At 40.2% G+C, this 25,955-nt stretch overlaps 1 protein-coding gene across 2 annotated transcripts; it reads right to left on the reverse strand.

The window, feature by feature from the left end:
* Positions 1 to 1,058: 1,058 nt before the first annotated feature.
* zhx2a (zinc fingers and homeoboxes 2a) lies at positions 1,059 to 25,032 on the reverse strand. 2 transcript variants are annotated; one of them, XM_041987134.1, is made up of 13 exons: positions 24,609 to 25,032; positions 10,032 to 10,518; positions 9,078 to 9,794; positions 6,837 to 7,049; positions 6,380 to 6,643; positions 6,048 to 6,263; positions 5,806 to 5,890; positions 5,465 to 5,650; positions 4,559 to 4,968; positions 4,160 to 4,412; positions 3,927 to 4,083; positions 3,481 to 3,614; positions 1,059 to 2,741 (listed from the first exon to the last, which is right to left on the reverse strand). In XM_041987134.1, exons 2-12 carry the CDS (start codon positions 10,128 to 10,130, stop codon positions 3,497 to 3,499), a joined length of 2,718 nt encoding a protein of 905 aa, XP_041843068.1. In that variant the 5' UTR covers positions 10,131 to 10,518; positions 24,609 to 25,032; the 3' UTR covers positions 1,059 to 2,741; positions 3,481 to 3,496. The 2 variants fall into 2 exon arrangements, with proteins under 2 accessions (XP_041843068.1, XP_041843067.1); XM_041987133.1 differs by having other exon boundaries at positions 3,495 to 3,614; positions 24,609 to 25,031.
* Between the last annotated feature and the right edge of the window lie 923 nt (positions 25,033 to 25,955).

A 25,955-nucleotide genomic window follows, 5' to 3' on the forward strand; every position in this document is an offset into this window, starting at 1 on the left:
ATTACCCAAAAATGCATTAAATAGCTGAACGTTCCTTTGTAAAACCTTAAAAAATGATTATTTATTTATTTTTTTTTGCCTTTTTAGATTAAGGAGAGTAAAAATAAATTATGAAACTATGGTCCCAAAATATTGATTTAATGGTTTGTTGCCACTACTGTCTTTCAATATTCTTCACTCCAGGATCTATCTCCATTCTTATATAGCAGTCAGCAGATCAGCTTTCAAAGCTGGAGCCTTGTTGAGACCATTGTTTTCAATTTCCACCATAAATCTTCAGTCAGATTGAGATCTGGATTGTTTTCTGGCCGTGGCATTAAGATGATACGTCTTCCCTGCATGGAAGACTGATTGTTGGGCTGATAAAAGTATCCAAAGGTTTAATGTACATCTCTCAATTTTATTGCAGATGTAATGACTGCAATCTCCTTTGGTCCTTCACCCGACATCAACGTTGATTCCAACTCTGGAAATATGTAGGATTTGTTCAGTCAGTCATTGTTAAAGGTTTAGCTGGACCTGGTCCAAAAAAATCAGATTTTTATACATCACTTCCATCCAAAGCCCAGACTGCTTCTCTTCAGCGCACTGTAGCCTTGTTTCCTTCTGGGAGTCATAGTTTATATTTGGCTTTTCTGAGCGTAAACCCCATTTTCCTCAGGCAGTTTCTTACAGCTCGGTCACTCCTGCTTCCACCCATTTGTTTTCAGTTTCCTGTGTTGCATGTTTTCTTTTTTCAAGGTTTATTATTTTGAGTTTTCTGTTCACAAGCTGTTGTCTTTTTTGGTCTACCTGTATGTCTCCCTTTCACAACCTTCTCGTTTTCTTTGTACTTGCCCCAAAATTTGAGACACATCTAAGCAGAAACAATGAAAATCTTTTGCAACTCAGAATTTTTAAAAATCCTTTCTCTTGTTTCTGCCGACAGATCTCTTCAGAGCCATGTTCCGTTAATCGGTAAAGCGAAACAGCTCGTAAACAAACACCATCTCTAACAGCAGGCTCATTTGCATATGCACGTTTTTCCATTTTAAAATGTAAATAAAGAGCTGTTTCCATGATTTGTTTTCCTTTATTTGATCTGAAAAAATATTACTATTGAGATCTTTTACAAAACCAAAATGTTCAGCATCTGTACTTTAATTTTTCTGCTAAAAAAGAGCTGAATGAACATCTTCAGGTGTAGCAACGTCATGATTTTTGTCAGGGGCTGTAATTTTTTATTTGATTTACACTGCAGTTGCAACAGAGATTTTACAGTTAACTGTGTTTTTATTGAATTGCTGCAGACTTGAAGTAGAAAATGAAAATGCAAGCAGTAATCCGCACTGGTCAACCAAACATACAGTATTCCAGATACTTGTCCGAACATGAAAGTAAAGCAGCAGAAACCAACATGCAGTCAGCATACAGCCATACACCTGCTGTTAAAAATCAGGGCTCACACTTCTCTTTCTTTGCCTGCACAAATATTGCAAAGGTTTGAAATATAACAGAGAAATCAGAGATCCCTTTAAATCACTTTTGAAAATGAATTAAACTTCAAACAGCTGAAGTACATGCAAGCAGTTCACAACAGCTTTGCTTGCGGTGGCGTCCCAAATATTTTGAAATCTGCAGTTTAGGTTCATCTGTATCACAGACATTCATGAACCACCATTTTGAGTGTGTACAGAAATAAACAGAGCCAACTTTAATTGATGGCCCCACCTACAAAGTTGAGATAGAAACGGTGTGTTCACAGACCACAGCTAAACAAAATGGACATCTGAAATTACTTAAATAAAAGGAGTTCTTTTAAAATTGCTTGTAATGTTTTCACCAAAAGGTTTTTGATGAGTTCAAAAAAGAATATGTTAAACCCTGATAAACTGAAATCATACACCACTCAGCTCTCTTCATCTGAGGCTGGAAGGAAATGCCGGGTTTAAGCTGGAAAGGCAGCATGGTGTGATCGAACAGACCCTCTGCTCTCTGATTCATTTTTATGAGAAAAGGTTAACATTCTTTACTGTTTTGGCTTCACGAACACACCTCAGGCACTGATCCTGGAGCAGCTGATAAAAGATACCAGAACAGCATGTTGAAGCACTGTCACGGTGCTGTTCGTCGTGGTCTGTCCACGTGTTCACTCTGGCCTCTTAGCAGTGAAGCTGAGGCTGTGTTCACATTTCACACTCCTTTTACTCACCCCTCTAGCACTTCTGAGTCATTCCCACCTTCACCACTGGAACTCTTATGAAGGCGTTTGAAAGCAGCCTAGTATAGATATATCTATCACTATCGCGGGAAAATATGCAAGAGCCATCAAAATGTACTCGTAATAAGCATTATGTCTGTATGATCAAAAAAAAAAAAGAGAAGCTGATTTTCAGCTAATAAACTATAATACAATTTGATCTTAGAACAGCAAAGAACAAGAAAAACAACACATTCCTGTTTGGGGGTCCACATTCAAAAAAATAAGTAACAAAACCTGCTCTCCCAGTTTAACTGTACAAACCTTTTTTTGTGATACAGAAAAATATTTACAGGGGTGTTTTAGAAAAACAAAACGGTAATGAGAATGATGCATCGAGTCCAGCTTTGGCACTCCTCTTCATGTCTGTACTCATCAGTGCCAAAAACACTGAAAATAACTGCCCCTGGCGCTTTGTGATGACATCACGAGCAGACATCACTGGCTCCATGGTTGCTTGTCTCACGGTGCTGGTGACTCAGCATTCAGCGATCTACTCCACCTGGAATAGAAATGCAGTTGAAAACTAACACCTGGCAAATAATACTGAGAATATTTTACATGACTTTGACTAGAAATTTATCTATTTTTTGTTAATATATTAAAATAATTACCTTTGATGTTGCAAATATGGTCTGGAAACAAAAAGTACTGGCTATGAACCATAAATTTATCATCTTTTGCATCTTTGGTTCTGCTCTCATGTGACTCTAGTTTCTCTGTCTATGTGTCTGATGCTAATGATGGTGTATGCCATCTTTTTGAGGGACCAATCAGGGGTAATTACACACTAATAACATCCTGGCTAGCTGGAGGCTGCAGCTGTGCCATCTTAAAGGAACAGTTCATCATTTATTAGGGCCAAGTCACAAGCTGAGGCTTTCAGGGTTTATCTGGCCTTGTCAACCATTCATTCTATTTAGTCCTTCCTGCTGAGGGTCACAGATAGAACATATCCCAGCATGCTTCTGAGTGAAACGTCTGGAAACACCATAGCATACACAACCAGTGGCCATGTGGAACTCGTCATCCTCCCTTCTTTTTTCTTCCATGAAATCTGCAGCTTTAATAAAACTTGATGGCAGATTTTAAAGCTACGCTAAAATGGTTTGAGAGGTAAAAGGTGTGGATTGTTGATTATTAGCAATGAAGCAGTAAACATTTGATGCTCATGCATTAAACATTGCACTTCATTCCTGTTTTTACTGCCCATACAGTTTACAGTTAAAGGGCCATTTCACTTTTTTTGACATACCATCAACTGGTGACTCTCCCTGGTTGCTCGAGAGTCAGAATTTCATTGTCCGTTGCCAGTTTCTGTCTTTCCACTCCTCCTTCTGAGTCGTCCCCAACAGCCACAGTAACCTTTACCCACCTGGCAACAAACAAGAGAAACTAACTCTGTTTGAACACTAAATAGACTCTTTCAAGGAACTGGAAACAAAAAGCTTTTTTTTTTTTTATGCAAATTGAATGTTTTGGGAGAGATTGCATAAAACTGCATGAACAGAGATTGTATGACAAATAAGAGTAAGAAGTGGAGTAATTAAGTAATCACAGCTCAATATTGCCATGTGATTTTGTGTTTCACGGTTTCTAAAAAACAGAAAGAAAATAAATAACAAATATTGGCAAATATCTTTTTTTGGTCTGTATTCAACATTTGCTTCCTTCTCCCTCCACTCACCTCTCTTGGTCAGCAGCACTATAGCTGGTCTGGTCTTGCCTGGTCCGGCTCAGGTCTGTCACACCCTGCACTAGTCTGTTATTAAGCCACTGGACTTTGTCTTGCTCGGACAGTTTGCAGTTCTCTGCGGCTGTTACATTCCCACCAGTCTTCTCCACTGCACACACGGTTGTAGGATCAACAACAGATAATGCTATAAGTATAAAATAAGTATGTCCTCCCCAGACACTCACCCTTTACAGCATTGACTTCCAGGGAAACACTTTGGTCTTTCTCCGAGCTCTGGCCGTTCTGCTCCTGGCCTGCTTTCTGCTGCTCTCTGAGGTTTTGGTTTTGAACACCTTCCATCCAGTCCAGAGTTTCACCGTTTTTCAGTGCTGAGCGGTGGTCCTTGAACCAGCGGACTATGTCTGTACGTCCCAGGCTTGTCTGTACCTCCAGCTGGCTGTACTCTTCAGGAGACGGCCACTGGGTCTGGCAGAACGTCTGTCAGGACAAGGTCAAAGACATAGCAGAATACATGTCTTTATTAAAAGTTAGGTGACACAATCAGAACTAAATTATTTAATGATTATTTTATCACAATTATGTCACCTAACAGCATATCAAAACACGCTCCCGTCACGTCTTACCTCCTTGAGCAGAGCCAGTGAGTGGCTAGAGATGGGCGCTGGACTCGTGGAGGCCGAAAGAATGGGAGGATGTGGAGAAGAAGAGCTTGATGATGTTAGGATGGGGGGAGACGTTGAGGAGGAGTGGGTTGGCGGGTGAGGGGAGGAAGCTGCGAGCACCGGAGGGGAGGAAGATGAGGAGGAAGAAGACAGGACAGGTGGGTGAGGAGATGAGCGCAGAGGCTTCCCGTCCTGCTCTCGATGAGATGCTCCATTCAGCAGCCCTCCTCCCGGCCGCTCTAATCTGTCCTCTGTGTTCTTAGAAGCCATGCTGAGTAAAACCATCTCCATGTTGTCCCTCAGGGCCCTGCGCTCTGAAAACCAGCAGTCCACCTCCGTCTTGGACAGCCTGGTCTCCTGGGCTAGCTGGTCTACAGACAGAAAAAAAAATTATATATATATATATATATATAAACCTTGGTGGATTAGATGAGCTGCATTACTTGAGTATGGAGGGGTTCTCTTTTAGAAACCTCAAAATTCAATTTCTCTCCAGGGAACTAAAAAAGGGGCTCATTAAAAACATTTCTGCTATTCCTGTCATGCAGAAACAGGCCTGCAGCTCCTCCAGGGTGAAAGAAAATGAAGTCACATGCTGGGAGCTTGTATAAACAGAAAAAAAACACAACACACTTGATTTCATAAAGTAATTTAAAACATCTAATTCATAAGTGAGGATGAACTTGACAAGAACACAACAAAGTGGTAATTAGGTCGACTGGTACAGCACAGAATTAAAGAAAAGGGGAAAAAAGCCCACTGTGATCGTGAGCTGATGGTTAAGAAAAAGCCAATCTTTACGCCACAAAGAAGACATGCGGTATGATATTAAGATCACATTCTTGTTGGATGGGTGATTAACTTTACCGAGCTCGGTCTCTGTTGGGGAACTGCTTCTCTGGAAGCTCTCCTCCAGCGCCTTCAGCTGCTCCGATGACTTCCCCTTCACTCTTTCCAACAGGGGAAACTGGTTGGGGACCACTTTCTTAATAGGACCATCTTTTAGTGGTGGTGTCGTTTCTGCTTTCACCAACACAGGTGGTGGAGGTGCACCTTCAACACACATATAAAAACAACCATTTTTTTCCATTACAATCCAGTTACTAAAAGAAATTATTTGTTTCTAAATGTTTAGTAATCAAGGCCAGAAACTAAATGTATTCACAGTGAGGACATGTTATTCTGTCAGTGTTGACTCAAACACGTACTTTTGAGATTGAGGAGCCTCTGTTCACTGAACCACTTCTTGATCTCCCCTCTGGAAAGCCCGGTAGTCTCTATCAGCCTGTAGATCTATCATATTACACAACATTAGATGGAAAAATAAGGATGTGTGTGGGTTTAGGGGAAAAAGAAAATGTAGAAAAAAAGGTATGGCAGACGTCCTTCCATTTTGTACAACTGTCATCGCACACAAACACGCAATGCCATTTCACTCACTTATTCTTACCTCATCTTCCTCAGGGAAAGGGCACTGTGTGTAGCTGGACCTCAGCACTAACAGCTGCTCTGCTGTTTTATTGGGGTCGACTGTGAAACTCAGCACTTTGGGTGACGTTGGCTGGGATGCGGCCATGGGTGCGGAGATGGTCTGAATGATGGACGGTCGTTTGCTCTCACTGGCAATCACTGGAGAGGCCAGGGGTCGTTTGAGAGACTGTGACACCTATCACACAGATCACAGAGGTTAATCTTCCAAACTCGACTTTTAATACATGTTGCTAAATATCCTGTTATTTGTCCTGTATCTGCAAGATTTGATTTGTGGCTACGGTTATGTACCTGGTTAGCTACAGTGAGTGCCAGCGGTGCACACGTGACGGTGGAGCCGTTGGCTACAGGAGTCAGAACGAGGCTGGTCTGACCCAGGAGCTGACAGGGGAGGGACTGGAGGACAGAGGCTGCCGACTGCAGGGATTTAGAGGTTGGGGTGTGGATAGGCTGGTTGGCAGAGGAGTGGGGGTTGATCTTTGGAGCAACCACGGTCAAAGTTTGAGGCACAGAGGAGATTGTACCGTTGAACATCTTCTTCCTTGCTTCCTCCACCTGTCGTAGAAGAAATGGACTTGTTACACATGTAACACACACTTGTGTTGTTACACAGCAAGATATTTTAAACAATCTCTTCTGATAGCAATGCCAGCTAAAGTGGATTAAATTCAAATTCAGAACCCAGTGTCATGTTTTAATCTGTTTAAAGAAAAAAAAGTCACACAAGAATAAGTCTTCATCACAATACCTCTTCAGGTGACCAGCTAATACCCTGTTTGAGCCTCTGTGTGGTGAACCAAACTTTGATTTGCTCCTCTGGGTGTTTTGAGGCTGCGGTGAGCCAGGAGAGCTCTGCCTGTGTTGGGTAGGGGAACTTATTGAAGGAAGAGATGAGCGTCAGGTTATTGTCAAGGGAGGGGTTGTATTTTGTTGTGTTGAGGGGTACTGCGATCTTTGGCACCTGAAACACAAAAAGTTAATCTTGCAAATTTGTCATGTTTTAATACTTTTTTTCAAACTGAACTTTTGATTTCTCTGTCTACAACATAACGGATCAGGAATTAGTTCGGAAGCAATGCTACAAACTTTGGCACAAATGAAATGAAACAAATGAAACTACACTGAAAATAACATCCCAGTGACAATGGTAACGTTAGTCTCAAAGAGTATTAAAAACAACAACAAAAAACATTGACTTCTAATTATCTACCAACTTTGTAGCCAATGGCTGCAATTTATTTATGAGCAACAGCTACAATTTACCCTCAGTGTGACCTTAGCATGTTTTAATTTTGGATGTTATATTTTTACATGGCGACTTGCTGCACTCTGCCTCCCTCAGTTAGATGTGCAGCTTGTTTGAATTAGGGAATTAAAATATATCAAAAGGAATACTTCCAGTTTCATCCTTAAAATTGGCACTAAATAAAATATTTTCCCCCAGAAAACTTTCTAAAGACTGCAAACTCAAAGCACAGTTTTACCATTAAAACTTAAAAAGGTTAAACTGACAAATCCCCCCACTTTTAACTTTTCATTTTAAATGCAGAGCCTGAATTTACAGGGAAATTGAATTAAGAGGAGAAATTTTAATAACTCTTGCCTGGAGCTGTACTGATTCTAAAGCCTACACACATCTTATTAGCTTATTAGTAACCATGTTACACAACATGCAAATTAAACAAAAACTGGACAGTAAAACATAACAGCTTCATAGGTGTTAAAATATTTTTCTTCATTAAACAGGCCCACACTAGTTGTTTCCATCTGATTCCAAGCAAACTGTCTGCTGAATGTTGCTGCATACAGTCATGAGAAAAAGAAAGCACATCCTCTAAAAATCCTAAGAATTACAATGACATTAGAGAAGCAAAAGATGCTGTTATCATTCTGACACGGGTCATACGTCCAATATTTTACAGATTAAGTGTAAAACAGTCAAGACAGTTATTAGGCTTTTAAGCGCAGACAAGTTCTTCCTTAATTCAGATCTTGCAATGCTCTGAGAAAGTACATGACACATGAATGAAACAATATATAAACAAACAAGTATGGCTTGTTTAGAAGGTTTTTCGTCTTAAAAGAGCATGGCAAGACAGCTTATGTTTGCAAAGTTGAACAAACTACAATACTTGTGGAACAATGTCCTCTGGACAAAAAAGATTAAAGTGTTCGGCCAGATAAAGCACACACAGCTTTGCATTTGTCAACACCTCATACCAACTGTCAAGCACGGTGGTGGAGGACTGATGATGTGGGCTTGTTTTGGCTCTACAGGACCTGGACACCTTGCAGTCTTAAGTCAACCAGTAACCCCTCCATATGCCAAAATATTTGAGGGTCAAATGAAAGTCAGTCAGTCTGACAGGTAAAGCTTGGTCCAGTTTGGATCATGCAACAGGACAATGACTCCAAACACAGTGGCAGATCTACACAGAATGACCAAGAAAGAAAAAGGTTCAAGGTGCTGCAAATTCCATGTTAAAATCCAGATCTTAGCCTGATGTGCTGAAGTGCTGTGGTGAGGCTTTTTGAGAGCAGTGCTTAAAGAAATCTCAGTAAACTGAAGAAATGTTGTGAAAAACAGAGTGAACCAAAATTCTTCCGTAATAATACTGACATTATACATAAAAAAAAAAAAAAAAAGTTGTAAAATGATGCTACAATCTACACGTTTTGTTTTATTTAGTTGTTTTTTAAATAATAGCACAGAGAAAATGTGATACATTTTTCATTAAATCTTCAATTGACCCAATCTTAAGACCTGATAAGGTAAAGATTCTTTATCCTGGCCATATATGGAAAGCCTAGAACTGAAAGTGATGTACTTTCTCTTTTACATGGCTGTAAGACAGAAGCATACAGCAACAGTATGCATCACCTTATCTAATTCTTGGCTAAAAGCAAACAATGTTTTTAAGAAAATGTTAATCTTTTATTTAACAGGAACAATATTTGAAAGATGAATTCTTCTTCCAATCCGACCTACCTGCGTATAATTTAGAGGCTGCTGTAAGGAAGGCATGATGTGAGAAAGGCCGTCTGCTTTGAGGAGAGTGGACTCTGGGATGATGACAGTCCCGTTTACATTGAGTGCCGTGATTGGCTGTTTGGCGAGATCAGGGGCAAGTTTACCCAGCTGAGATTCTGTCCGTTTGTTATCTGTTGAGATTATTTTTGGTTTACTCACTTTGACTGCAGTGGGTTTGTTCAGAGCCACAGTTCCCAGTTCGTTGTTTTTGCCAGTAACGGCACCTGATGTGTTATAAATAACTGCATTGTTGCTGCAGCCTTCAATTGTCTGTTCCAGGATTGTCTGATTGTTCATTTTGATGCGTTTGAACTTGAAGTTGGTCTCGCCAGGGTGACATCTTTCATTGTGTTCAGTCAAGGTGTCAAACTTTTTTGTGTTGAAGTTACAGACAGCGCACAGGTACAGTGGGTTGAGGATGACATTTGGGTGGTTAGCATCAACATGCTCTTTGAAAGTGTTGAGATTCTGTGTGGAGAAGGGGCAGTATTTGCACTCATATCCGCCCTGTTGTCTACGCTGTGGTTTGGAAGGGTCTGGGGGCTCAGTTGCTAGTTTGTCAGGGGCTGTTGGGGGTTCAGAGGTCTTGCTTGTTAGATCCAAGTCCATGGATGGCTCTGCTTGTATAGACAGATCTGCATTCATGGGTTCCCCCTGAATATGGTTCTCTGTTGTCTGACAGATGGAGGCACAAGTCATTACATATTAAGTCATTAGATTAGATATTGATTCAAATTTGTAAACAGCCTTTTAAGTCAAATTTGGACACAACTATTCACTGATTCTTTACAAAACGTTCTGCAATAAAAAGAAAAAAAACCTTCTCACAAATTAGTCACTTTTGAGTTAATAAATGAAACAGTACAATCCAGGAACAACCTTTAATGCGATTTAAAAGAAATTTCACTGTACCTCCATGTTTTGTGATTCCTCTGTGTCATCGTCCAACTCCACCATGGTCTGCTCTGGTCGGATCATACAGGGAGTGGAGGCCTTACGTCGACTGGACATGATGGTTGCAGATTCTGGATTTGTCTTGGTAGACAGCAGCCCTCGCTACGTGCTTGGGCCAGGGATCTGATAAAGGAGTCTCTTGCTGTGGCAGAAGGTTCCACGATGCAGGAACACAGAGAAAAGATGATGTGATGTACTGAAGAACAGCCAGGAATACCGACTGCAGATACACGTCCAGGCGTTTAGGGTTGTTCTAGAAAGCACTGACGATTTCTGGGATTGCAGCAGACAGCTGCAAGGTCGAAACAACTCTGATAAGATTCAGTGGCTGGAGAGAAAAGAAAGCAGTGGGAGATGAAGGTCTGGTTGTAGTGTAGGCTGCATTTGCTGACTGTGTCAGCTCCAGCGCTGGCTCGCCTCCTGGAACTTCATGACAGGATGATTCCTGGATGATAGACAAAGCATGATGATTAAGTATAACATTAATACATTGTTATTATTAACAAATGTTTTGTCTCTTAGTGTACATGTTTCATACTTTATGCAAACTATTGCAAAACGAAAAAAAAAAAAAATCCATGTACAGACTAAAGTTTCTCAATTTGAAATTTTGTCTTAAAAAGTGTAAGGAAAAACATAAAAATGCTCTTTTTAAGTGCCTTTGAGAGCTTTTAGGTATCACAGCAAGTACTACATAAGGTTCAGTTCTAATGTATCAAGCAACCCAACAGTGCTGCAATTTAATTTGCACCATGCAACCACCTAAAAATTGCAGAGGCAACTGCTGGCCAACAAGCAAAAGTGGTTTAAAATGAAAGAAAATGGTGGCTGACAACCACAAAAAGCACAACAGTCTTTGGGTGTCCTGAAGATGGAAAATGAGAAGAAACTAACTGGCTTTGTAAAAAAAATTTTACACAGAGAAGCAAAAATCACTGAAGGATTATAAACTGCTTCTTTGCAACAAGGTGTGAAAAATCAAGGTAAGGGCTTTGTTACATCAATGTCATTTATCACAACAGAAATTGACTGGTTTTTGCTTGAAAGATAACTATTTCTGTTTCTTTGTGTTCTATAATAACACAGATATTAATAAGGTGCTGAGTCACCAGAGTTGTCTAGTGTCACAGATTCATAGTATGGTTTGTTAATATTGCTGGTATTCAAATCTAAGCACTGAACAAATCAGTATGACAAACTGTCCTGAGAAATACTGACTAATCGTTTATCAGACCTTCCTGCAAAATGTGAATAGGAAGACAAACTAGACATAAATCAGCTCCAGACACATATATTTAAAAGCCAAGAGCTGCTTTATTAGGCTTGCTGGAACTGACGGCTCATCAAGAGGGAGCAAAGATGATGATAAGGGGGGGAAAAAAAACAAAGGAAGAGTGAGCTGGGGAAACTTTCCTCAGTTAATATTGAAAGCTAATGAGTGGAGATGAAGAGAAGAGGCTTATCTGACTGAAAAAGTCTATTGATATTCTGGAGGCCTGATGCAGAAGCTTTACACTCATATTCACATGAGTAGTAATCAAATGAGTCCATGCAGCAGTGCTGCTCTTCTGTCAGGACATAATGAGGTTCTATAAAAACAAGCACAGAGGACTAGTCCTCTTCTAAATTAAAATCCCATGCACACATCACTTCTTTAATATGTCAGTAAATATGAGCAGAAGAACTTTGACCCAACAAAGTTAAGTCAAGTAGTTCACGTACACAAGTGCCACATTTGGATCTCCACAGCAGCTACATGTATCCAACATCACTGAAGCTTTTAAGACTTGAATGCTGTCATATATTAGTCCACTTATTATTGTCTCGAGATATCTCAACTCCTCGAACAACCCACTGAGGCATCATTAGAATGCAGCCTCATTACCATGGTGTCGCTATAGCAACCGTGGACTTAGAGTTGTAGGAAAGTGGAAGCTACATCCATGTCAGTTGCAGAGGCTGTAGATGCAGACATACCCTAGCTACATGTGGGACTGCATGTGCTTGGTGTCTTTTAGAGGAAGAAACAAAATAAATAAATAAAACAAATGCTGAAATATTGTCTGGATGAGTGTTTTGGTAGCATGGGAAATCCAACTAGTACCACCATCAAGAATAATCAAAGTCTTAAACAGATTGCAGAATAGATTACAAGTTTCTTGTATTCTTCTACTCATTTTGCTTCTGATCGCTAAATCCCTTTTAAACACTGGAGCACATCTAGTGGGTGTTGAATTGAATTGTTCCTACAATGCATCGCGATGCGGACGTGGACAATTCTGTATCAATGCAGCAACAAAACATAAGCCGCTTGCGTGTGCAGTGTTGCTAACTTAGCTTTGTCGCTATATTTAGAGAGTTTTCATACCCCTCTAGCGACTTAAAAAATGCGACTAACAAAAAATCTAGCGAGTTTTTCTGGTATTATTGGAGACTTTTTGAGACTGACGCGAATGAGGAGCGGGTGCTGCGCAGACTTCATCGTCCAAAAGCACTTATACGAGGCTTAGTCTTCTCGGAGCAGCAGCTCCCAGCTGTATTCAGAGCAGACAACGTTATTTATTTATTCATTTATTTATTTGCTGTTCTAAACATTATTAGGTTGTCTTTTTTATTTATTTATTTTTAATCAATTTTGCCTTTCCCACGACATCCCTCTTTATGGCAGCATCCATTCCAACTATGTGTACTAGGCTGATTATGCTAATTAGCGACTTCTAGCCACTTTTAGTACAGCCAATAGCTACTCTTCTTACCGAGGAGGTGGCAACAGTGCGCGTGTGAGCTAGCCTGCTGGAAAAGGTCGGTAGACCAGAAGCTGAATCCGTTTTGAAACAAGTACTTAGGAAAACTGTAAAACATAGCAAACATACAGAAAATACACTGGAAATACATTAACTGTCTCGGTGTAATCACGTAACATTTCAAATGAAAATGTATGGAAACGGATTAGTTAGCTTAAAACCAACTTCTGGAAAATACCATTGGCAAGCAAGAGTTAACATAGTGAACTAAATGGATTAAAAGCAAGTTTGTCCATCAACAAATGTTTACCGCAACAATATTCTCGGTTTTCAATTAAAAATGAACTAGAATACTTGCAGGCAAATGTTTTCTGGTCATAAAGGAGAAAATAAAAACCATATTAATGTCCATACTTTGGCCAAACTGACTACGGGAAAACTGAGGGGACAAAACACTGCAAGAAATCTCATTGCTGCAGGGCTGCTTAAATGTTTGTTGGATCGGAGTATAGTAATATTTCTTGATTTTCCAGCAATGAAACAATAAAATATAATAATGAAGTTGAAAATAAAATAATTGTTTACATGTTTATGATGTTGGTCAATATCAGGACATTCAGATTGATTTCTGAAATAATTATGAACTCCCTGTTTATGTATAATTATCTGACTGCCTGTATTAATTTATGCAGGAATTAGCTATGTGCAGTGATAAAGAAAACTGAGGATGCAACATCACGATGCATCACTGAATTGAATCAAAGACCTGATAATCGTAATCAAATCAAGTCATGAGTCCAGTCCAGTAACAATTCTGTTATATACAAAAATAAAAAAAGGTGGCTGCATCTGTTAGCTGCTCCTCAAGTGCCACTTGATAAAACCTTCTGAACTTCAGCAGCCTAGATGCAAACAGCTTAAACACTCTTTGATGATGGATGAGGTAGAACACAGCATAGGAAAGAAATCACTTAACTGTAGTTGGATTGTTAACTCCTACTCCTATCACACACATAGCAAAAAAAAAAAAAAAAAAAAAAAAAAAAAGGCAACTCCTTTCTGCAACATCTAAAATTACAGCAACTCCCATTACAATCAGTGTAGTCAACTTGTTGCTTATAGTAATTCCTAAAAGTTTTGCTCAAAGGATGACATCAGATGCTGGTTTGCATAGTATTAGAAAAAAAAAGGGCCTGCTGGGTCACTAGCATAACATGTCAATTTTTAAGCAGCTCAGTGCCAACACAGTTTCTTCTTCTGTCAACATTTTCAGTAAAGGAAAAGGGGGCTGCTCTCCTATTGGGTACTTGGGGGTATGAATTTCATCACGCAGATGATACGCAGGATTAATAATCATAAGGAAGCAGCAGAAATTTATAAAAAAAAGAAGGTAATGCAAACTTTAAAATAAGTTTGGAAAGAGGCTTCTAGGCACATAGATTATAATCACAACCGTCTGACATCCTTGAAAGAAGAATTCTTTGGGTCTGAGCTGTGTGAGTATTTGACAGCAAACATTTCAGCTGCCTGAGCTTTCCACAAAAACATTCACTTTCTCCTGGTAACCAAAAATTTTAATTAATTGCGGACTCAAACTTGAGCTCCGTTCGTGACCCAGGTCGAACTGTCAGACTCCCACCTGTTCCATTAGTGTGTCTAACCTCATCAGACAGTGTGTGCAGAGCAAGCTCTGTGCAGGAGCCACAAACTCCCTACTGTCTGGATGCTCATTAAACTTGTATGAATACTCAGCCTGGCAGCCTCTTGCTTGGCCGTCTGTCAGTCTGCGCTTTCCTGTTGTTTGGCTGGCTGACTGGTGCATTGTAATAGCAGAACCCTCTTTTCTCGAAAGAAATGCATTCTACTACAAAAGGCTGTGAATAAATTTATCAGCCCTGACAGTAATAAGTTTAAGCTATACACAGCCCATACTGGAGAGAACAGCAGCGATCAATAAGAATCCTGCGTTCCACAGAGCCGATTTAATAAATGAAGACAGACCGATGATCCGATATGTCAGAAACATAATGGGGCTATAGGAAGGACATGCATCCAAATAGCAGCAAGAAGCAAATGACATAGATGAGCCAGATATTAACACGCTCATTTCAGCTCCTAGTTCTGCGTGCCATGAATGTAATCTCAAAGTGAAGCATGGCATACTAGTGTCTCAGATTTCACTTAGAAAACTGGAGTTTTGCTACAGCTGAGGCCTTTTATAGCATATATTGTTAATGGGAAAACATTAATCAAAACTTGTCAATACCTATGCGACCTGGTTAGATTAGTCAAGGTTTCTAAGTTATAATAATACTGTAGGCAGACTGGTGTACAGAGCATCTTTCAAGGCCATGCGGCCAATGCCACACCCCCAAGATCACGCTGTACAATTGGCAATGTTAGTTGGCTTTAATGTAGTTGATGAAGACAGAATAAGGCGGGAGAAATTATTGTAATAACACAGCCAACCGAATGCCAGATTTAGCAGGCATGTGGTCACAAACACAAAGGCATACAAATGGCAACCTCTCCGGCTCCCGCTACTTGAAGCCATGGATGAAGTACAATGCAGTCGGTCACACTGCAGCTCGAAAAAAATAAGCATGAAGCGAGAAAACAGCACAACACAAGCTGCATCAATACTGACCCTAATCATGACATGTTGTTGCTTTGAGGAAAAAACTGAAAAAAATAAAAAACAAAAACAAAAAACTCTTAACTACACAGAGGGAGTGTACACCCTGTTCTGCTAGATTTGCTCTATGGGGCGTTTTCCTCCATCTCTGCGTTGTTTCGAGTGCTTTACTGCTTAAACCACAAGTCAGCCATTGCAGCGTGGAGAACACAATACGTGTGTCGGACTTGTGCGAGAGAGGAGACGCACCAACGTGTCCCAGCAGGAGGGAAATGATGGAGACAGAATTTTGGACTGTCGCAGAATTAATTTAAATCTCATCATGCTGCTCCTCTGGAGCAAAGCAAAGTGCTGCACTGTGCTTGAGTGCTTGGCATGTTCTGCATAGCAACAGAGCAAAGCTACTTTTGCTGGTCTGGTAAGAAGACTAAATGTAAATCACTGATGAAAATGGTCATTTTGAAACCAGATACAAACTTATACATCTCTTTATATTTACAGTCATAGGCAAAATAAAGTGACTCCCCTTCAGTTCTAAAGTTTTACATTTCAGGTAATACAAACCTTTACTAGGTCTTAAATAAGGCAAAACAACCTGAGACGAAGTAAGATACAGTATATTACAAGTGTCATTATTTATTTAACAGACAGACACACACACACAAAAAAAAGGCAGAGGCAGTCCATGAAAGCCCAAGTACACCTGTACTGCTTCCAGAGAAATTAAAAAGGGCAACTAGCAGCAAGGTGCTGCCCCTAAAAGTGCTTGACTAACTAATCAGCAAGTGTGACCAACTACATTGTTGTTGCAGCTGTTTTGGCAGAGGTTTAAGTTGTTTGCTTGTGCGGACCATTTCGGTGTATGTTAACACAATGCCAAGGTGGAACGAGATCAGCATTGATCTTCGCTAATCAAATGCTGCTGCCCATCAATCCGGGAAGAGCTGGAAGGCCATTTATTATTGTGCCATGAAAAACAGAATATAAAGATCTGCTTTGTGATGGGGTGAATTTCAGTGTTATACAGCAAAAACTGTCCAGTTTAACAGTTGTCCTCTGAAGTTGCTTTTTACCTGTTTTCCTTTGCTATTTCTCCTTTCTTATCTTTCATTGTTATGAAATAGATGCCAGCTAGAGTCAGGCCCTCCTGGGCCCAAGATACCTTTCAGCCAATTAGCATTCAACTCAGGAATTGGTCTGCTTTTAAAACAAAACAAAATAAAACAAACAAAAAAACAAAAACAAACAAACAAAAAAACAAACAGTCAAGTTTGTGGGGGTGAAAGCCCGGGAGATGGGGTTCTCCATGAAGAAATCACTGGATAAATATTCAAAATAAGACATTAATAGCTAAAAACTGTCTACAGTGGTTGGTCCAACCCAGATAAGAGATTTTTGCTCACAAAACAGCAAGCTGCCTTGGAAGATGGAGTCCTAGATGTTTGAATGCAACTTTTAAACATGCCACTGGTCCCCAAAAAAATGTTTCAGACCAAATATACATAGTATTGGCCCTTTTAACTCAAGACATGAAACAAAGTCATTGATCTGGCCTCCAACCTTGAAGGACCTGCAACTGTACGCTGATGCAGGACACCTCATACATTCATAGCATCACTGCTAAAAGCACTTTTGGCGGCAGTATAGGGACCTAAACAAACAGGTTGGTTGTTTATTTAATCAACCTGACAGTAAAAGGTCAGAGAATTTCTTGATGTCACATTAGAATCCACTTTCTGACACGTTACTGAACTTTTAATCATACGTTTTGGAAAACAAGCCTGATCATCGCTGCTGTGACCTTATTCAGTTGGCCTATATACAGTACACTGGAAACAGACTGCACTGCTTTTGACACACTCAAGTTTTCTTCCATTTAATTCAGTTTAAACAATGCTGAACACACACTTTTCTTTCATTGCCATACCTGTCTCCTCACTGCACCGCCATACACAAAGGCTGAGCTATAAAAATATCCAAGTGTCACCCACTCTGCGGCTGATGGTTGTGTTACTATGGTAATGCTGTAACCAACAGAAAGTGTGCGTAAGCGTATGTTTCCACCCGGGAGCAGAAACCCTGCAGAGGTCTGTCAGCATCACAAAAATCAGTGATGTTTGAAATCCTGCTCAACTTTTGCTTTTCTTCAGACACGTGGCTGACAAATTCTTGAGGTTTTGTGAATCACGAACATACAAAACTGAGCCCTACTTTACAATATAAGCCCGCATACATTAACATACATTAATAGCACATATAACAGGCACTGAGGATTTCCTAAACACTTGCCAAGCTATGAGCACTGTAGCCCCACAATGGACTCAAACCAAGCCAAATATGAGAGTTGCTTACATTACGCTAGGATCTGATACACAAAATGTTGTGCAATACCTAAATCTGTCTCGTATTGTCTTGTTCCCGCAATGCCTCCTTCAAGGCCGGCATATCATTTGATATAGCTGATGGAAGAAGGACTAAAAAAGTAAATGGGTCAACAGACAGAGTTTAATAACAGCAAAATAAGAAATACTGGATAATTCGTCTTGGACAGTTTTATTTGGCTTCTTTTAGAAAGCCCTTCTCTCCACTTGGTTTTGTGATTGTATTTCCACCCCACCCTTGTCCAGTAGGGCCACTCCTCCTCAAGCCCCACATTCTTCTTATTCATTCTCCCTGGACGCTTTGTACAAAGCCAACCGGCCATGTTGAAAACCCTTTTCCTCTCACAGCTCTACCATTTTTAAGAGTTTAAATGACTTAAAATGCTTTTTAAGGTTTAATTGGGAAATGTGATATTCAAGTTTCAGTATTTGGAGAAAGGAAAAGATCATGCTATCCCTTATTGGCAGCCTGCAAATGAGTGTTTTTCAAAACCACAGTGGTAGGTTTAAACAGTAATCTGGGAATTATCACACTGTACTGCAAATGATGACATGGATGTATATTGTCTGGAGGTAAGTCTAGCCACGAGAGCCTGGAGAGTACTTTGTGTTTTCCATGTGCCCCTCATCCAGTGCTCCTGTGCGGGTGGATTTCCCACCTGTCAATCTTTGCCTTCCCTGCAGTGGGTGTGGCTTGTGAATTGTCTCCAGCATTTCCTTATTGGTCTCAGGCAGGAAGGAGGGATGTGCCTAAGCTCTTCCACTGGCTGACACAGTGCAGTGCACAAGGCCTTGCAGAAAGCCCCCCCCCCCCCCCCCAAAAAAATTACATTACATTCAGAGAACACAGAAGAATGGGACTATGGTAGCTAGCCTAAATGCATGTTCAAGCTTAAGTGGCCTACATGACGTACACATGCCAACTGTGTGCATGGAACTTCTTTAAGTTTCATGAACCGACTGTAAAGCTCAGGATTTTGTTTAGTAAGCAGCAGAAGTTGTACAACACTGCGGTGGCTGTGAGAAACGAGACCTCTGGCTGCTGGATGATGCATACTGGGTAGTTTAACACGTGCTTACACATGCAGAAACACACCACTGTCTTGCACCCATATACTTAAATAATAATCAATGCAGCAATGAAGCAGTGAGGTCTTTAATAAAAAACAGCGATCAACTGCTGATGAAGTGTGTTTGTACAGATACTGAAGGTGTAGTGCCAGTGTGAGCACCTCCTCGTTCACAAAGCACACCTCTGCTAGGTCGTTTGCTGCTTCTCATTCACACTACCCAGACATTCCGACTGTAGTGTCGTCTTTCTTTTCTTTGCCACCCTCTTGATCTTACCTTCACTTCAGTTTGAATTTCCAGCATAGTAAGTTTAAAAATGTACTATTAAGATCATTCTTGTCATGTGGGATTTTCTTATAAGAGTCTGAAGGAAACCAGTTGATGGCACCATATTAAGTAAGAGATGGGGATTAGCGGTGAGGACACACAGAGGCAAGAACGCTGTAACTTTTTTTTTTCCTTGTGCTTTTGTCTGGAAATGTTGCCGCTGTGATGGAAGATTTCCAGGAATCAAATGGCAGATAAAAGCCATCTAGGCTGAAAATCAATTTCAACATGTAGAACTAATTTAACAGGTTAAGACACATAAGGAGCGTTAATGTTTTGACTTCTGCTTTCTAACTTCATCACTTTCATAAAGAAATATTCAATTGCCTGCACCGTTCTCTCTTAGACATCACACCTACTCTCAATCACAGCTCCCTCCTCTGTCCATCCTTCTGTTAACTCCTCTTCTCTGTTCCTACACTTTCCTCCATCACACTCTCCGGCTCATCCCTACCTACAGGTGATGAGCTCATCTCTGCGGTTGCCTTGGTCACCTAACAACACGTCTGAGAAGCCGGCAGAGGCTCAGTGGAGAAGAGATCCAAAAACAGTGGAACAAAGCGCGGCGTAGATGGAAGTTGGTGATGTCATCACAGAGCCCAGCTGAACACGACAAGCCGTGATGACAACAACCTCCATCCTCCAACCCATGATGACTCACTCCACTGTTTCACCAAGAGAATGGACAGCCATTATACAGCTCAGGGCAGGATGTGGAGATATAATACGCAGTCAGGAAAGATGGGATTGAAGCTGGGAATAAAACTGAATTAAATGTGCATTTAATTATTATTATCATCATTATTTTGGTTTAAAAAATCATTAGAATGAGTATTGTCTTTCTATAAAACTAACCATTGACTGGAAACCATCACGTTTTAGAATTGCAACCATTAATCAACCACTGCTGGATTCCTAATTTTGATAGCAAACAATAAAGATGATATATTTGTAAATTCAGAGCTGAGCAGCTGTTAATTATATGGGAATTACACTTCCCTGCAACTGGAAAAGTACATAAATGTAACAGGTGACAATGTAAATGTTAAAGGCATTTTACTCATTAACAGGCAAGTTGAAAATTTAATGTCTGATAGATGCATTGATTTATTGTCTGTATTTGAAACTGCTGTTTTTGTTAGCCATGTACTAACCGTTTATGCTGCTTTTTGCCGACTGTCAACCAGTCACATGTGCTCACAGTTTGTGGAACAATCAAGCTCAATCTGGTTGCTTATTTTACAGTTTGATCTCAAACACACAGAACAAACAACTGCCTGAATCTGCATTTATGTTTTTACCAGCAAGTAAGTTTGACCAAGTCTGTGGGAGATTAAAAAAGATGAAAAGAAAAAAAAAACAAAAAACAAAAACGAAATGTGACAAGCAAAAAAAAAAAAAAAAAAAAAAAAAAAAAAAAAAAAAATCTAATTCCTACAGATATGGTGGGAAAAGTCTCCCTGTGCCCGCTATAATCCGGACAAACTATCAGGAGGTCCTAGTGAGAGCTGACAAGTAGGTTTGAATAAAATCAACTTATTTTGGGGCTCATCGGTTGAATGATTAAGTTTACGTTGTAATAACATGGCACTGTTTAAAAAAAAAAGAAAAAAAAAGTGGGCAATAACAAATTCCTATAAACTCAGAAGATGCTGGCTGGCCCAAGACCCCAACATAGCACAATGTTAGCAAACTAGTTTTACAAGTTTATTTGCCTGCAGCAACAACAAAGACACAGAGCAGTATTAATGCAGATATTAAATATATTAACCTACCCTGCCTCTTGCCTAGTTGCCACAGGGGTAGGCTCCAATCCCACCCCTTTCCCCCACAACCCTGCACTGGAATATGCAGGTATAGAAAATGGATGGATGGTTTAATGTATTCGTCAGTGCTGCAAGTTTTACTTATTACTATGGCAACAACAGCATATGGTTAGTACAGCTGTTTTTAACAGGTTAAAGAAACACTACAGAACTTTGGTAGATTTTCTTAGTGACACATACACTAATGATGATTAAGTTGGCATCCATCTTGCATCCTACCAGTACTCTGAGCTCTCCCCAGTCAGTAAAAGTCAATCCAATGTTGACTCTTATCTCTTTCTCTGTCCCTTTCTCTCTTTCTTTCCCCTCTCTCTCTAATATTGTCCTCATATGTGTTTTTGCTGAATCAGCACGTGTCAGTGTGTTGACATCTAGGTGCTGGCATGTGTCGGTGTACCGTAAAGTTAAACTTGGCTGTACTCAAATGACTCAAATGAATAGTCATTGTGCAGAACCTGACAAGCTGTTGGAGAGATTTATTTATTTTGAATCAGGTGCATTTACAACCAGCGGTCCTTGAGGTGTCTATGTCCTCACTGCAGAACATGCACATACTATCAAACAGAGTATCTTGCTCTTGTTGAAGAATAGTTTGACAGGTTTGGTTTTTGCTAAAATATATGTCCAACTGTCCATGCCTTGTCCCAGATCAGTTTAGAAAGTGGCTTTGCTGGGCATGATTGGCAAATGCGATCAACATCTGGCTGTGTGACAACCATCAACAATCAGACATCACACAGTAACTACTAGTCAGATGACACCAGTGATATTCAACAATAAAATAATTAACTTGATGTCCTCATGGGATTTTTTTTTTTTTGAAAAAACAGATGCAATTCTCCGCTGTAAAACAATTCTGGCTTTGCTTTAAAAGCTTTAATCTGGACTCTGAATAAATCTGTCTAAACAACAATCTTTGTGTTTTCCTTCAGTTCCTCTGTTAAGATTATGACATCAATTTTTGATGCTGCGAGATCTAAATAAATGTGACAGGCTGAATCTTCTTCATTTTCCACCATCTGACTACAATAAATGAATAAATGCCTGTAGGTACAAACAGAGAAGATCACTTCACAGCTGGATGTTTTGGCGGTGACATTCTGAGAGGGTACAGTACGTCAAGAAAAACTGCATGGTTAGGCAAAACTGGAAGAAAATGACACTCAAACAAAAGAGGATTTATTTACTATGCCACTTTTTTTTTGTAAACAATAACAACTGTCAACTGCCTTACAGTCAACAAGCCAATCATTTTAAATAGCATTTTTTCTTGGTGCATGCTATGATAATTACTCACGTTTGGTTGCTGACACATCTGTATTTATCAAATTTCTATAGAAATACTGATAACAGCCCATTTAAAATGAATGAATGAAATTAAATATATGGTCCCATATACATTCTTTTTTTAAGATATTCTCCTCTAGAGTTGATTTTTTTGTTATGCAAAACCGTGAATAATTCAGAACAAGTTTAATCTTATTCAGCTCATTTAGTTGCCAATATATGAATAGTACATGTTAAACGCTAGCAAGACACATGAAAATAAATAAATAAATAAAAGGAAAAAAAATATCTTGGCGACTCGACAGTCTGTGTGTGATTATAATATGACAGTGTGCTTTTCATCAACAGAAGCAGGTACATGCTTTGATGGCTCCGCTACCAATAAAAATGATCCGACTGTCAGTCCAAATTACATAACATCATCTCTGATTTGCAAGATCAGAAGCGGAAACCATGTGAAGAACAAACATGAGCCAAATTTCTCTTCACATGGAAAGAGCAAGAGTTCAGGCCTTAGTGAGCGGAGCCAAGTTTATACCCAGAGGAATTACTGTAGCGGGGCTGAAAGGAGGGTTAACTGCAGTGTGATCAAAATCACTTCACATCTTTTTTTTTTTTTTTGAGGTGGGAGAGGGAAGCATGATTGGGGGTGGGAGAGTGGATCAGAAAATGTAGAAAATACAGAACATCAAGTCATCTCACAACTGAAAACTGAGTCTAATAAAACAGAATATTTCTTAAGATGAAGATGACAACTGGATGTAAGCTGTAGATGAATATCTACATCAAACTTCAATTCAACCACTCAGCAAGAGCATTAAGAAACTTTTTTATTCATAATTCTGATGACAATCATTTAAAGTCAACACATGACAAACTGGCATCCCTATCATTTTTTTTAAATATCCATGAAGGTAAACCTAAATACTAGCCTGATATAAGGCCGCTTCTTCATATTTCAAATTTGGATTCCTCACAACATGAGTCACTGGAATAACTGAATAACTGCCCACGTCTTTCTCAAATTAGTAAATAAAACACAAACAAAATTAAACAAATTATAGGGTTTAGGAAGAATACATGCCCACTTATCGGAAGGTCAGTGTGTTTATTGTGAGTCAGAAGAAATGCTGTCACACTTATAATAAACCTGCCGTTTGTGAGTTATTATAATAGAAAATGTGAGAACAAATAGGCTAGTAACAACAGAGCAATATTCTAAAAACAAGTTTATAACCCGTTAATGTAAACACATGACATGTGTTGTCACCGTTTATTATTATAATTCCTCTCAGTAACTTTACAAGTGTTATCTTATGCTGTGCCACAGCCGAAAAAAACCAACCGAAGTGTATCCCCGGGTGCATTAAGGACACACTTCCCTCTTGACTCCAGAGGGGGACCACACAGGATGTAAACAGTTTGAGGCGCAAGGTTTATGACCAAAGTGGATATTCTACACATAATAATAATAATAATAATAATGATAATGATATTAATAAAAAAGGATAAGAAGAAACAGATGTACCACGCCTGGCTTTCCCAGCAGTTCCCGGCCCACTGCAATGGACGGGCCAACGCTACAGCACAGTCTGCATGCAGTAAGAACCGCGGTTTCGGAGGGGAGGAGGCATCACCAGAGGTAACGTTACGCCTACAACGCAGAGTCCTTCAAATCAAAGTATATAAACAACGTCGGACTCCAAAAGTTGCTCTCAAGCCTCAGTGCTGCTGAATGAGAGCGGCTGCTCCGGCTGAGGTGCGGACTTGAGCGGCCGTTTCCACCGGCCAGCCCGAGATGTGACAGAGGGGCGCAGAAAAACACTCTCCCCAAATGTTCCCCCTCTCGCCATCGACGTAACAACATGTCGGCAAAGACGGCCATGTTTTGCTGGTTATGTCGACACGGGGAGGAGGAAAAGTAGACACGATGTTTATTCTCTCTGCCTTCCGCCGCTGCTGTCTCAAAAGATCAAAGTGAAACTTGCACGCGCGGGTGAAAACGTCCAATTAACAACTTGGCGGACACATTGTCTCAGTACGCAGGTGTAAACGGCAGGAGCAGGCAAAGTTCATGCGGCTAGACAAGTTAAAATATTTATACAGAGGCGTGTGGATGTTTGAGAGCCACGCAGAAGAAGAGCGAGGCACGAGAGAGACACAAACAAACAACTGCATGCAGTTTTAACTTGAGGGACTTTTTTTATAGGGTATCCGTAGCGAGTCGTGTGGAAAAACAGAGGAAGAGTTTATCCATTTCTTACCTGCCCACCGCTTTGGTGCGACGTTCAGGTAGTGCAGTACAATCCCACAGCGACTGCTAAACCAACAAGAAAACACCGAAAAGGTTTTAAACACTCTCGCAGCGGCCCAATAACCGAGGAGACAACAGGCGACAGGGTAGAAAAAAAAATTGGCGATCACAAGGAGGATCTACGCCAAAAGCCACATGATCGCCGACGTCAGAGTACGTATTTGCATGCCGTACCGAAGCGCCGGTATCCGTCCAAAGCAGCTCCATGGTGCTACAGCCGGAGAAAAGTTTAGCGGCAGGATGAGGAAAGTAAAACAACTCTTCGTCTAAATGACAGGAGTGGAGCTGCTGTCTCTGCGAGGCATGCCTGCTGCTCTGGTAATGAATGAACTGCGTCTTGTTGCTGTCATGTTATCCCTTGCTGATGCCTGCCTGCCTCTCTGTTCTCAGCTTATTGCATATGAAAGCATCGGAGGGGGCGTTTTTACCGCTTAGGTCCCACCCTCCATCTGTAACCCCGCCCACTCCAGTTTTTCTGCCCCAGTCTGGTGTGTGTGCATGTGATGTGAGGTGAGGGTCTGCGGCAGTGCTTTCTCAGATGGAGGCAGTTTGACTCTGTGCAGCAGCGGAAACCTCGTACAGCCCCCTCTCTGCTTCACGTAGTAGAAAACACAGACATGAGAAGCGATAAGGGTTAGATTGAGGTCAGCTTACACTGATGAAACTGACTTGAAGTGGGTAAGACTCACAACAGTGACCTCCTCTGGATCAATTTACGAATAGCTGACCTTGGCATATCGGCAGGCATCTAAGTAACTCAATATTTATGCAAAACACTGCTACAATGAATCCTACCATTTTTCACAAAACTCAGAGGAAACATGGTAAAAATAAACAAATAAAAACATAAAACAAAAGTGTTATTTCATGAATGTGACCAATCATTGAGTCAGTCAGTGCAGATTAAGGCCAGGTTTAGTTTCAGAGCAATGACCCTGGAAGTTCCGTTTCTTTGTTCAGGGATGAAAACAGGAATCTTTCCTCCTCCTATCTCTTTCGCTTCTCACAAATTCCTGATTTTTCAAAATGGCAGAAGGTTCAATAAAATGTTTTCATGTAAAATTTGAATAAGAGCAAAATCATCATTCAAAGCAGTGTGTGTTTAGTATTTATGAGTGTGAAAAACTATTTTGGATGTAGTTTTGTCAAAGTACATACGGTGAAAAAGTATTCACTTCTGGGATTTATCATTTTTTAAAATTACTATTAGTAGGAGTAATAACGAATAACAGATTATTTGTTTAATTTTTCATTTGATTATTTATCTATCTGGGGTCATTAAATGATTTTTCATTTA

The sequence above is a fragment of the Melanotaenia boesemani genome, chromosome 6 (genome assembly GCF_017639745.1).
Source record: "Melanotaenia boesemani isolate fMelBoe1 chromosome 6, fMelBoe1.pri, whole genome shotgun sequence".
NCBI lineage: Eukaryota > Metazoa > Chordata > Actinopteri > Atheriniformes > Melanotaeniidae > Melanotaenia > Melanotaenia boesemani.

Coding starts and splice junctions, on each gene's coding strand:
- zhx2a (XM_041987134.1), bottom strand. CDS start 10,130: ATGTCCAGTCGACGTAAGGCCTCCACTCCCTGTATGATCCGACCAGAG. Junction 4,413..4,558: donor CACTGGCTCTGCTCAAGGAG/GTAAGACGTGAC, acceptor TTGTCCTGACAG/ACGTTCTGCCAGACCCAGTG. Junction 3,615..3,926: donor AGTGCTGCTGACCAAGAGAG/GTGAGTGGAGGG, acceptor GTTTGTTGCCAG/GTGGGTAAAGGTTACTGTGG.